The 12820-nt window shown below is 44.5% G+C and overlaps 1 protein-coding gene across 2 annotated transcripts in view; it reads right to left on the bottom strand.

Moving 5' to 3' along the window:
- USP7 (ubiquitin specific peptidase 7) overlaps positions 1-12820 on the bottom strand; it is a 57797-nt gene that overhangs the window by 20488 nt on the left and 24489 nt on the right. Inside the window, exons 1-6 of one of the 2 annotated variants that reach the window (XM_032605215.1) lie at positions 10710-10814; positions 9800-9974; positions 5475-5673; positions 3391-3529; positions 2645-2733; positions 714-822 (exon numbers count right to left, since the gene is read on the bottom strand). In XM_032605215.1, coding sequence (XP_032461106.1) covers positions 714-822; positions 2645-2733; positions 3391-3529; positions 5475-5560 — 423 coding nt within the window. In that variant the 5' untranslated portion in view covers positions 5561-5673; positions 9800-9974; positions 10710-10814. Of the gene's footprint in view, positions 1-713; positions 823-2644; positions 2734-3390; positions 3530-5474; positions 5674-9799; positions 9975-10709; positions 10815-12820 lie in introns of those variants that run through there. The other variant, XM_032605214.1, reaches the window with a different exon arrangement.

A 12820-nucleotide genomic window follows, 5' to 3' on the forward strand; every position in this document is an offset into this window, starting at 1 on the left:
AAGACAGTGAAAAAAGAATTTAAAAAATTACTTAAGGCTCACCATCCAATGAGAACCACTTCTATTTCATACTTCTTAGAGCAGAGCAACATTTTTTAACTTAACGTGACTTTGAACAAAAGAGTTGATGAAACTTCAATGCTACTGCAATTAACCACACTCAAGTATCCCCAAGATATCATCCTATCTTGGTAATTAACGCTGCCTGGAAGAATGGTGCGAAAAGGACACGCCAGCAGACCAGCCAATGGTCCCCCCAACACCAGGAGTGTGTGCTGCCTGTGCTGCTCCCCTGCTTGCACGGCATTTCTAAAGGGCAAGTAACTATCCTCCGTTAGATTTTATAATTTTTAGAAGTTTTAGCTATAGTAAGTGAAAAATTAAGATTCCTGACCAGGAGTTTTTCAACTAATCAATTTTAATATAAAACTTTTCAAATGTTGCTGCTAATGACTTTCATATTTTTAAAAAAAGCTTTTATTATTTCTAGCCCAATAAAGTTAGGTTTGTCGGCTGTGGTAAACTTTTCATCACCTAAGTTAGCTTCACAAGCGTCCGAACACTGAGGAATAGAGCTATGTATAAGCATAAAGCAGGGGCCTCCCTGGAGACGCGGCAAGAGACAAGTCTGGTGATGGGGCTTTGCTTGCCCCTTAATACTTGAGAGAAAAGGGTGGGTGGAAGGTTGAGGGAGAGAAACACCATCCATTTACCTTTCGCAGTTGGTTTGTGAAAAATAAAGTCTGCAGCAGGCTGTTCATGTAACAAGTCGCTCCCTGATTCTTTAAACCGACATAGCCCGTGTGCTTCTTTGAATCCCACCTACAAGATCAGTTTGAGGTTGAGGGAAAACTGCACAGGACACCTCCTTGCTTCTGCAACGTGTGTGGGCGAGGGGACTGGGGGCCGGCACCTCACTGCTCTGCACCACCACCTCCTTCCCACCATCCTGACACGGGGTGACGATGGCCGAGCACCCGCCTCCAAGTGAATAACTCGTTGCCAGGCTGGCAGTTATCACACGGCTCCCTCCGGCAGTCACCAGTTTTGTCTGCTCAAGCACGTGGGCCAGTGCGAACTCAGCCCGGCACCGGAGAGGCGGCCTCCGCGCTGTCTGCTGACAGCAGCAGTGCCATCCTTTACCCAGAGCAGCACTCTCAGAGAGGAGTTCAAGTCTATTTCTATCAAACTGAGTCCCAGTGTGGCTCCCTCACACACACATCGGGTCACACGTGTAGTCAGCACAAGGCGGGACGGAAACAGCCGAAACCCCTCTTTTCTGTAGCGTCCCGTACACAGAGAAGGACAGGCATGCATACCGGCAGGTTCAGAGCTCAATTCCAAGAGCCGTTTCCCTTTACTCTGTTATACAGGTGGTTGGTTAGGAGAGAGAACAGTCTGTGCCCTCTCGCCCCCAACAGTTAACAGGAAGCAAAACAGCCCTCCCCAGCGCCATCCCTCCCCTTCTGTGCACGGTGCAAATGCGTGACCAGTGCTAGACATTTACTGTGAGTTCAGGCCAGCAGGACTCTGATGCCGGGGGTAAGAGGTTTTTTTAAGACTGAAACAAGATACCTGTTTTGATTGGTAAGTCTGAAAAACCCAATCTACTTTCTTAGTCAAAAGATGTATCATAAGCATAGGGGGAATGTTTTCTAAAGGAGGGGGAAAAACCCCACAAAAAGTTTAACTAGAAATACCACCTTTTTACCCCCCACTCCTGGTATCTGAATACAATTCAAGGGTATGTTTCAAAAAGGCTACTCAAGAAAAGCCTGATTCCTCTGATATCAGCCCAATGAATATGAAAACTAATCTTATTTGTTTTAAAATTTCCCAGGGCCACATGCAGGCCACCTTAGCCAGGACCTGGACTGAATGACTGCCCTTCTGGGCTGTTGGCTGCCCATCCCACCCGGGTCAGCCTACGCACTCATGCCAGAGGAGGGCCACGTGGGAAGAGAAAAAAAAACAGGAAGAGACAGGGGCGCCTACACTTGACTCCTTCCCACCTAGACTGCACTTTATTTCTTCGCTCCTTGGCCTTAAGAGTCCTGCTTGTCTACAACCTGATCCCAAGGCACCATCTCAGCCCTCTTCACACTCTCCTAGTGCCCCGCCCACCTCAAACTTCCCTGCCAGGTGTCCTTACTCACACCCTTCTCCCCACCTCCAATTCCCCGGTCGTTCCTTATCAATCAAGGACATCCTCAAGGACATCCGACACATTCTTCAAGGCCGACACCGTGCTCTTGCCCACAGACTGCCTGGACCCAGGGACGGAACCCTCTCCTCCCAGCGCCATCCACACCACAAAATAACAGCACATCTGCTGCTGCAGTTACTGCCGTCAACTCCTCTGCCCGAGTGGTCTTGGAGGTTCTTTGAGGACAGAAAACCATGGCTGCCTTGTTCAACATAATTATATTCCTAGAGCCCAGCAGAGTGTTTGGCACATAGAAACTGCTCAATAAATCCGCCACACAAAGGCATGAACGTGAAGCTGGCACACGTGCGTTGATCTGGTCTGTGTGCCAAGGGATGAGCACACAGAGGGTGCTTATCTGCTGTATATATGCACCTCTGCTCCTTTCACTAGAACTCACAACATCTCTTAATAGCATCCAATTAAAGGAAAACTTACGCAACTCCATGGGGGGCATCCGCCTGTACAAAGACTTCAAAAGTAACTTTGTCATCATCTATAAATCCTTTCTCAGGATCAGTCACTTCCTATAAAAAAAATAAGAATATCCAACTTGCATAAGAACCCGCAAATGCTCACTTCATTCCAAACAATTACCCTGTACTTACTTAATCGATTAAAATACTACTTTTTCAAAACACCTAAATTGTGCTTCTAGTTTTGCAGCGCTTTGGCTTGTTTTAAATAATGTTCTCTGAATGAAAACAGCAAAAGCTTGGATGTCTCCTGGAGGAATGGGAGGTGTCAGGGGCTCAGCATCCACTCATTAGGCAGGGTCTGGGGAGGCTGCGGAGAACCCACACGAGAGAGCTGAGCAGGGCGTTCCTAAGTCCTACTGGCTTCCACCTCTGCAAAAGCAGCCCAAACGAGGTGACTTGAGAATTCACTGGTTACAGGAAACCACCCTGCACTATGCCTGCCTCAGTATTATTTCTTTTAAAGGAAACCTAGCCTATCAGGAAAGCTATAAACTACCTTACAATGTTTGACCAAAACACTGAGATGAAGTCCTGTTGGCCGCTAAAAACCTGACGTAGGAAACGAGAAAACACGTTTTCAGTTACCTATCCAACTTACAAAGCAAACATTTTGATCCTAAAATGAATAGATGGATGTGAAGAATGGAGAATTAGGGAACAAAGAACAACGCTCAGATTATTCAGTCTGAGTACATTGTTACTTACACTCCAGGCCATGAAATTGGAAAATCCCCAATCGTTCTCTTTATGGAAGAACAAATGACTGATACGCCGGCTGAACGACTTCTCATCATCTCTGTAATTTATGATCTTCAGCACCGCTTGTGCGTGACAGGACCAAGACCTGTTCAGGGAGGACAATCTAAGCCTCAGTCGACAGATTTACCTGACTTTTACACAATTTTTAAAACAGCACACAAACCTCCCATATTTTTTCCTTCTATTTTTTAGATGGAACAAGGGGACACACATTATCTTTAATGGAGAAAAAAATGTGAAGAGGGTCTGGGGGTGCCCTTGTGTGGTCTGGAGTGATTTAACTCAATGCTTTATGTCTTTTTTTTCTTTAATTTTTAAAATTTTGTTTATTTATTTTTGGCTATGTTGGTTCTTCACTGCTGCACGCGGGCTTTCTCTAGTTGCGGTGAGCAGGGGCTACTCCTCGTTGCAGTGCGTGGGCTTCTCATTGCAGTGGCTTCTCTTGTTGCGGAGCACGGTGTGCTGGTTTCAGTAGTTACAGCACACGGGCTCTAGAGCTCAGGCTCAGTGGTTGTGGCTCACGGGCTCTAGAGCTCAGGCTCAGTAGTTGTGGCGCCCAGGCTTAGTTGCTCCGCGGTATGTGAGATCTTCCCGGGCCAGGGATCGAATCTGTGTCTGCTGCGTTGGCAGGCAGATTCCTATCCACTGTGCCACCAGGGAAGCCCCTATGTCTTTTTAATTTCTAAAAGTTTCACGTTTTTTACTGGTATCTATAAAATACAAGTGTTTGAACTTTAAATACTGTTCTTAGATTTCACAAGAGACAATAGCTTTTTGGTCATATAATAGTTCTAGTACCTAATACGGCTATTACTTGAATAGAAGAATGATGATAAAACTATTTTTTAGGTGAACAGACCTAAAGCTGTAGGCTCTACTAATAAGTGTCACTCCTGCCCCCCTCAGGTGCTGTGAGGCTTCCAGACCGGGCTGTATAGGGGGCTCTGAGCAAGGATGCCACCACCCAAGAATAACTGCAGGTGCGGTTGTTTGGGGCAGACCCCCAAAGGGCCCCTGGATCAACGTGTAAAATGTTTCAAAACCAGCTTAAAGTGAAGCTTTTATAAAGGAAGGTTTTGACTGAACTCATTAGACTGAGCTTTTTATAAAGGAATGTTTCGACTGCAGACTCATCAGAACAAGGGCAAGGGCAGTGTTGTTCCCGCGGGGATGCCGCTCGCTCGGGATGCCATCGCTGGACACGGGCTGCTGGATGTTTCCCAAACTACCGTTCAGGCTCAAGTTGTCTGTCAGACTAATAAAACCAATCCAGCCTCAACGCTCATCAGATCAGGTCATAATGTGAACTGAACACAAGAAGTAAAAACTTGGCCAAGGCCCTGACTGCCCCATAAAACTGGCTTCTTAAACACTCAAGTAAAGAGGAAAATGAAAGCTTTGGCAGAACAGCTGGAACCAGCGCCCTTTGGGGAACATCTTCATCAAGGGCGCCAAGGGCCACAATTGCGGTGGCAGGGAGACGTGGTCAAGGAAGTAGCTTTCCCGTGGGTTCATGGATGTGGAATGAGAAAGGGTGACAGTGATCTGGAATCCATCCCTTCAATCTCTCAACTGTGCTTCTGATAAACGTTGAACAGCAACACTCTGCTTTTTAATTTTAACTTTCTGAATAACCCATAGAAATTGGTTAACATACAGTGAGGATGTCTGCCTGAAGAATTTTCCTTAACTACAATTTCCCCCCCTAGCAGTTACTGGTAGAATAAGAAATACAGCAGTCAGCTAGTCCAGATAGGCCCTGATTCCATGTCCCACGGGCAGGTAGATTCTAACACACAAAGCTCAGTTTATTTGCAAGAAAAATATACACCTTTTCTAGTTTGGATATAGTACCTACCAGTGAGTTTTAAAGAGGGAATTGTATTTAATATAACTTAAAATCAAATGACTATGTAAAGGCAGAAAGGGAATTCAAAGAGAAATCCAAAATTCAAAGAGGCCAATTTGGCTTCCAATAATGTACTAGAACTACTTGCGGATTTGTAATTGCATCATTTAAACTGTCTTACGTGGAATCAGATTCAGCATTGCACTGGAGAAAGAATCCTACGCTTTTTTGGTGTGGTCTGTCTGGATAAAAGCGTGGCATCACCATAATCTTCCATGGCAGATTTCGCACAAAACACGGAGGGCTAAGGACCGACTCACTCAGTCTGCTGAAGCGCTCGACAGTGAACTGAAAGGTTGCCTCGGAGCGCCAACTCGTGTCTGCAAGAAAACACTTTGTCAATCACCAAGCCCGGCATTGTCAGACAACACTGAAAGCAGCACAAACCTGGGTTAACCATTCTATATTCAACTGCTAAAATCTAACCCTTTGGGGAAAGGATAGCATCATTTCCAATTTAGTAACAATCTAAAACTGTGAGATGACATATAGTTTGTGTAAATGAAATCCCAAACTCGGAAGGCTAGCAACACACACCTGCATTCCCCACCAGACGAGCTCAGTGTGATTAAGAATGTCTATTCTACTCTGTCTTAATTCCCAAGTAATCTGCAGTGAGGAGAGACTGGAGAAAAGGAGTAAAACTTCTCATGTCACATCTGTTCAAGGACAGGACTTGAGGAGGAAAAGAAAAGGGCTTGAGACTTGGGCTGAGTGTGGAGAAGAAACATGAATTTGCAGGCAAACAAGAACTTCCGAGGAGTGGGCGACAGCCATTCCTGGGAAGCGCAGCACTGTTTAGAGATAAGAAGATTCCTAAGAAGTTAGCTAAAAATAAATGTTAACTTCATTAGTTCACAATTTTGGTGAAATATCAGACTAGATTCTCTAAGGGGAATTATTTGAAAAAAAGAACGAAGAAACTGGCATTCCTTTTGACGTGAACAAAATGAACTATTAAATTTACTCAGCAAGACCAAAGGCCAATTTAAGAAATCAAGATTTCCTCCAATAAAATGCAAAGCACTGATACAAATTCAACTAAAAGTCACACTTGGAATTCCAGCTTTTTCTGTTGCTGACTATTCCTTTTAAGTGACCCAGGCTGTGGATTAGTTTTGACAAACCCAGCAGTGTCCATGCTTCTCCAGCTCTCCCCGTGAGGGGAGCAGCTGTCCCAAGGCCACCCGCCAACCTGTTACCGGCCAGCACTTTTATAAAATATAATAAAACTGCCGCAGGAAGGCCAAATTGCTATACAAGTTTCTAAGCGCTTCCTCTCTCTGTGCCTATCTCGTGGCAGATTGGGGACAGTTCACAGGCCCAGGGACCAAGGGCCACACTTGGTCTATAGAATAACAGGAAGGCCTTCTCTGGCTGAGAAGCAGGTGCTACTTTGACATCCCTGACCCCACGCACGAAGTGGGGTTCGCGGGTCTGTGCCCTCAGCCCGTCTCTACACTTCACTCAGGTCACTGCGGTGCAGACTTCTCCGCACACAGAACTGCCTCCGCTGTGACTGAATTTGTTCTTAAGAAAACATGTCCATCAGTCCTCATGAGAGGGTAGTATTCTTCACCAAAGAAATAAAACCCAAAAGGATGTGTAACAGCGCTTTTATCTTCGTTTAAAGGCTCTCCGTCCCCACCTTTTTTTTTTTTTTTTACTACCCGTAACCTGGCTCAGCTGCTAGCAGAGAGGCCCTCAAAGGAAGAGCAGCTGGATGGGTGCGTTTTGCATTCGAGGCTCCTCAAGGGGCAGGTATTACCCTCATCCCTTGCACGGATGAGAGTTCACGGAAAAGACAAGAAACTTGTTCCAGAGAATGAGGTCCAGAATGGCTGAGGAGAAGAGCGGGCCACTCCTCCACAGCCACACAAGTCATATTTGAGCAGCATCTAAACCCCACAAGGTAGGCAAGGGCAGGTGTTACTCAATTCCCACTTTACAGATGAAGAAACCGAGGCCTGCTGAGGTTAAGTGGCTTATCTCATCCAAGGTGTTAAGAAGTGAGCACAGGGGGTCTCAGTACCCAAGATCTGGACACTGAGCACAGTGACCCTGCCTCTGGTTTGTAAAACTGCCATCCTAGAGTTTAGGTGACCAAACGCAGAGCCCAATAAACCCGGCCTGCTGTACAGTGATGGCAGGACACACTCCTGGGACCTAAGGACATCATGTCGTAAGCCCCCCCCCCCCCAACTCACCTACTTGACTGTCAGTTACCATTTAGGTCTTTGTAGGATTACAGTTTTATACAGACAAAAAAATGATACACATTATAAATGCCTTTTTGCTCTTCCTCCCGACACTTTAGTCAAATTCCTCAATTAATCTTAAATATTAAATAGGACCACACGATGGTGAGCTCAGCACAGCAGGCATCCAGGAGCGGGCTAGCCCTTCAAGGCCAAGGCTCTGGGTCTTGAGCCTGGCGCCACCCTGGCCCCCATGTGCAGTTCACACTTGCTGAATCACACACTAGATGTGAGATTCTGCCTCATGTTCAAGGCACAGGATTATCTTCCAAAGTATGCTAATGAGGAAGTTTAACATGAGATTTCATGTGAATAAAAATGTCACCACCCCATAGCTCCAAGCTCTTCATACTGTGTGGCGTTGGTGGTATAGAGGTGAGCGTAGCTGCCTTGCAAACTCTTTATAACTAACTGAATAACTGAAAACCTGTATTAAATACCAGGTCAAGACAGGAGGGTCTACAAAAGAGAAGAAGACGTGAAACCCATCTCTGGCAGATAGGGCCAGCCTTGTTACCCTCCCCTAAGGGAGCTACATGAAAAAATGGGAGGAAGGTACTCGGGATTCCATGTACTATTTGTGCAACTTCCTCTGTATCTATAATTGCTTCAAAAGTTTTTTTTTTTTTGGTAATAGTAGTATACTTGGGATTATGAAGGATACCTTGTATCCTGCAGGATTAGTGTTTCATCCAAACAGAGACTCTAACCTGCCTGAACACCACAGAGCACTGACTCACCTACTCCAGCATCTTATCGCAAATGACAGGATGGCAAGCTCGTGCTACCTGCTGCCCTCAACACATCTTGTCAGAAATCTCGATAACCCACCACTTTAAGTCTTTTAAAAAAAATGGCGGGCCTGAGGTTTCCCCAAATGGTGCTCTTGCAGTAACTGTATCAAACATCGATTATTCATTCTAATACAAGTCTTTGCAAATCCTAGTTAATTCCCAGAAATAAGTTTTTTTCCACGGGTACCAACAATCACTCTCTACCTTTACTAAACATTTTTCCAACCTGTGTTGTTAGCCACTCAACTACTGTATAAGAAACTCCCCCTATAAGAAGGCCTCTCTGTACAAATCAGATTCTAACTCAGTGTTTCCCATACTGTGTGCCCTCCAAAGATGTTAAAAGGAGATTCAGCAAAAACAGATTCTAACGTTCAGAGGCTTGAGGAATCATTAACAAAAAAAGTCTTTTGGAGAAAAGATGTTAGGAGGCTGACAGCTTAGACGTACTTTAAGAAACATGCTTAAGCCAGCACTCCTCAAACTTCCTAGATTTCTGATCACTTTTCACAACGCACATATCCTGCCATTAAGTGTTTCAAAACACCTATCACTACTGGGAAAATGCTGCTGTAAACGAAGGCTTCTACTCCTAGAAACAGAACCATCTCCCTCCCGCCCCCCTTGCCATAGATAGGATCTTTCTCTCTCCTGACCCTGGGCCTTTCGAAAGGCCAGGAACAAAGCATTGCTGAAGATCACTTCTACTTTCTCCTGTAACGTGCTCTTCCCGTCTGGTAATTCGCAGTAGGAGCATTTCTACTTTTAGGTTCTATAGCACCCATTATTTACTACCAATAATTTAGTAAACTTTGCCTCAAAAGGCATTTTATGTACATTATGATCTCCTTATTGATTCTCAAATGAGGCAATCTGGGGCCCCCAGGAGACTCCTAGCCATGTTTAGAGACATTTTCGGTTGTCACGACTGCATGGGGGGGTGGGGGGTGGGTGACAGGTGACACTGCCATCCTACAAGGCACAGGACAGTCCCTTCCAACAAAGAAGGATCCACCAAAAAAGGCATCAGAGGCCAACAGAACCCTGCCCTTTTATCCACATCTGTCTCCTCCCAAGCCCTCCCCGTAAAAACACCTGGGGAAAAACGAGAATGAAATTGCTCTGTGGAAACCAGACCGGGAGGGCTCTGATTGGATTGGACCGCTCACTGCTCCAGGAGAGACTACAATCGATTCCTGACTCACGCCTGGTACATCAGACCTGGTCATGCCTTCCCAACTGCACTCTCTGAAACCTCTTTTGGCATCTCCGGGGTCTGAAATAAAACCAAGAGCCCAGCAACCAAGAGACCACACCCACACCGTTGCCCTCATCTGCGGTGGAAAGTGCACTCCACAGGTAACAAAGCAGCGGGTCAGACCACGCCTCTTTACCTTCCTCAGATATTGCCTCAGCCAGCTGCCAGGGGTAAACCGCACTGTGAGAGAACTCTCAACTACGGCTGCAGTTTCTCATGGAGGCTGAACTTTTGGCAGGAGGTCTGAACAGCAGTCCTTCTGGTGGTGCAGCCCGTGACTGATGGTTTCTTTCAACTGCCCCGTTACACCCCTGGGAAGGACACAACCCTCATGAGGATTGATGGACATGCTTTTGACAGAACATGGTTTCATATTACACTGCAAGATTCCAGGGGCTGCATCAAGTGATTACTGGCTGCTACCTTCTCATGATTTCGACCTGGCAAATGCACAGGTCACACAGTCTGATAAATTACAGCAAAGAAATAGCCTCGAAAGAAAGGCTTTCCTAGGCACAAAATGTCCATGCATGTACAAATGCATACACTTTCCACAGAGAAGATAAAGACCAAAAGTCAGTCTGGGGGACGAAGCCCAAAGCTCGATTCTGGTTTTGCACCTAACCGGAGTGGGGAGAGATTATTAGCTACAAACAACTGATATACTTGCTACAATAAGAATGCAATGGAAAGCCACGTTCCAGTGTCTAGAAGTATCGTGCTGCAGACGAGAAGGAAAGGACAGTAAGATATACTTGTGTTCTGAATACTAGGAGTGGCTGGAAAATTAATTGCAGGCCTGAGCAAATACCCATCTATTACAAACTCCTGTATTTCAACCTTCTCTCCTAGGCTGGGGAAAATCAACTTACCTTGAAATCTGTAGGCAACCTTGAAATTTGAAACCAAAACAGGCTCCTAAATTTTCCTCAGATACAACCTCCTGAAAACTAGCTACTCTTAAGAAACTCAAAGTACTCAAGGAAGAAATGTCTGTTTCCGACAGTTTTTTGCCCAATGCGCGTAAACAAAGCCCAGGTACTTACCGTCCTCCATGTCTTCCTCTGTGTTGTTGTGCCCATCACTCATGGCTACATTCCCGTTGATAACAGGGTTTTGAGTAATTCTTGGTGGGTCATCTGCATCTCCAGCTTTAAAGAAAACAAAGAAATTCCATGATTTTTACCTTCATGGCTTGAATTAGATTAAAAAATATATATATACTTGTACTTTGACAATTTCCAGTCACTATTAAGTTCCAATTGTGCCCAAATAATTGCACTTTAACCCAAAAAGTATTTACTGGTATGTTTACTAAATATAAACTTTTGTTTCTTTCAAAATGCTAAATGGGACTTGAAAACACATTACACCTCACAATAATCAGCTCCATTTGCAATGGCCTTTATTTTGACATAGGTCCACGGTTTAAAAGAAGAATTTAAAAAAGCCTTTGGCGGGATTTAGGATTTAAATAGCCTCTACTGCCCATACTTCACATTTAAATCCTGTCCTTCCAGCATGTCAGAATAGCTCACTGCAACTAATGCTGTTCTGTTTGCCTGTATAGTCGGCTTTCCTTGGCAAATCAGACACTCCAATAGAAATTAAGTGTCTCAACTACAAACAGGAGATGTGGTTTTTTAAATAGCTGCATAGTTGTGTCCTTGGACTCCAATACTCAGAGCCTTTACACCATTAGGATCAGCAGTCATTCTGATTCAGCACCATGGAGAGCACCCTCCCCTTTCCCCTCTAGACAAACTTCAAACTCCAATTGTCAGGTTACTTTTCTCAAATAATTCCTGAATATAAACCATCCGATTTTCCTTCTTAAGCATCTCAAAACACACGTTAGAAATCCTTGGAAGCTAAGAAACAGGTATTACTACTCAAATTTAGACCACTGCCACTCCTGATACTTTTGTTTTATTAAATATCAATATATACAGTTAATTAGCAATTGTGTTAAAAGCTGTCTATGAAAACATAAAATTTTAAACTGATCCCTCAACCATGACATCCTGACAGAAAAACTGGGGGAGGGAAGTAGGGAAAGGAGAAATTCCTTTTAACTAGCTTGAACTCTAAACTCTAAAAACTTATATGCTTAAAAAGCAAAATGAAACATTGGGTGCTTTGACAGAATTTCCACATTTACCCTCCTAAATTAACCATTTCAGGGAATTCCCTGGCAATCCAGTAGTTAGGACTCTGCACTTTCACTGCCGAGGGCCCAAGTTCAATCCCCGGGCAGGGAACTAAGATATCCTGCAGGCCTCGCGGTGTGGTGCCACTAAATAAACAAATAATATATATATATGCACATATATATTAACCACCTCAAACCATCACACAAAATATTTTATGAGGAAAAACCCTATGAAGGCCTTTGAAATAAACAGCACATTCCACCAACGGAATATTATGCAGCAGTTTTTTTTTTAAGGTTCTCAGTGTACCTATATGAAATGTTCTGAGTTATATTAAAGTTTTTAAAAATTAAGGTACCGAGCAATATATATCATCATATGCAACCCTTGCTATAAAAGAGACTATGATGGAATAAGAGTGTGTACATTCTTATTTCCCTTTATACCAATAAGCAAACACTGGGAGAACACAAACTAGTAAGAGGTTCTGTAGAAGCAGCCGTAGAGTGATTTTTCACTGCAGACACACACACACATCACATGAATGCACTATAAATCTTAAAGTAATTTGCTTGACGCAGGCCTGGTACTTTTAATTTAGTTCCTCAGTTCAAATCCAGCCTACGGCAAGAGCTTTAAAACATGGTCTATAATGCACGAATGCAAAAATGACAAAGGTTTCTCTGCAGGTGGCTCCTAAAAGGCAAGGCAAGTAGGGTTCTGCAGCTGAACCAGGTGCTCCTTAGCAATGTCCCATCTTTTACACACGATGGGTACACATTCCTGCTGGGCTGACCAATTTTCCACCCTTCACAGGCCTGGAGACGGTGGTCCAGGCTGGTGGCTGTGAAACTGCAAAAAGCTCCTGGTTGGCCCAGCATGTACATAAGGAACCTGTCCAGCAACAGGCCCTCCCAACCAACTGCCATGGGACCCTTGGAGAAAAGGTTGGCAACTCAAGTCTAGCTCCTAAGGGACTGAATATCCAGTTAAAAAAAGCTTCT

Source organism: Phocoena sinus, chromosome 15 (genome assembly GCF_008692025.1).
Source record: "Phocoena sinus isolate mPhoSin1 chromosome 15, mPhoSin1.pri, whole genome shotgun sequence".
In the NCBI taxonomy this organism is placed as follows: domain Eukaryota; kingdom Metazoa; phylum Chordata; class Mammalia; order Artiodactyla; family Phocoenidae; genus Phocoena; species Phocoena sinus.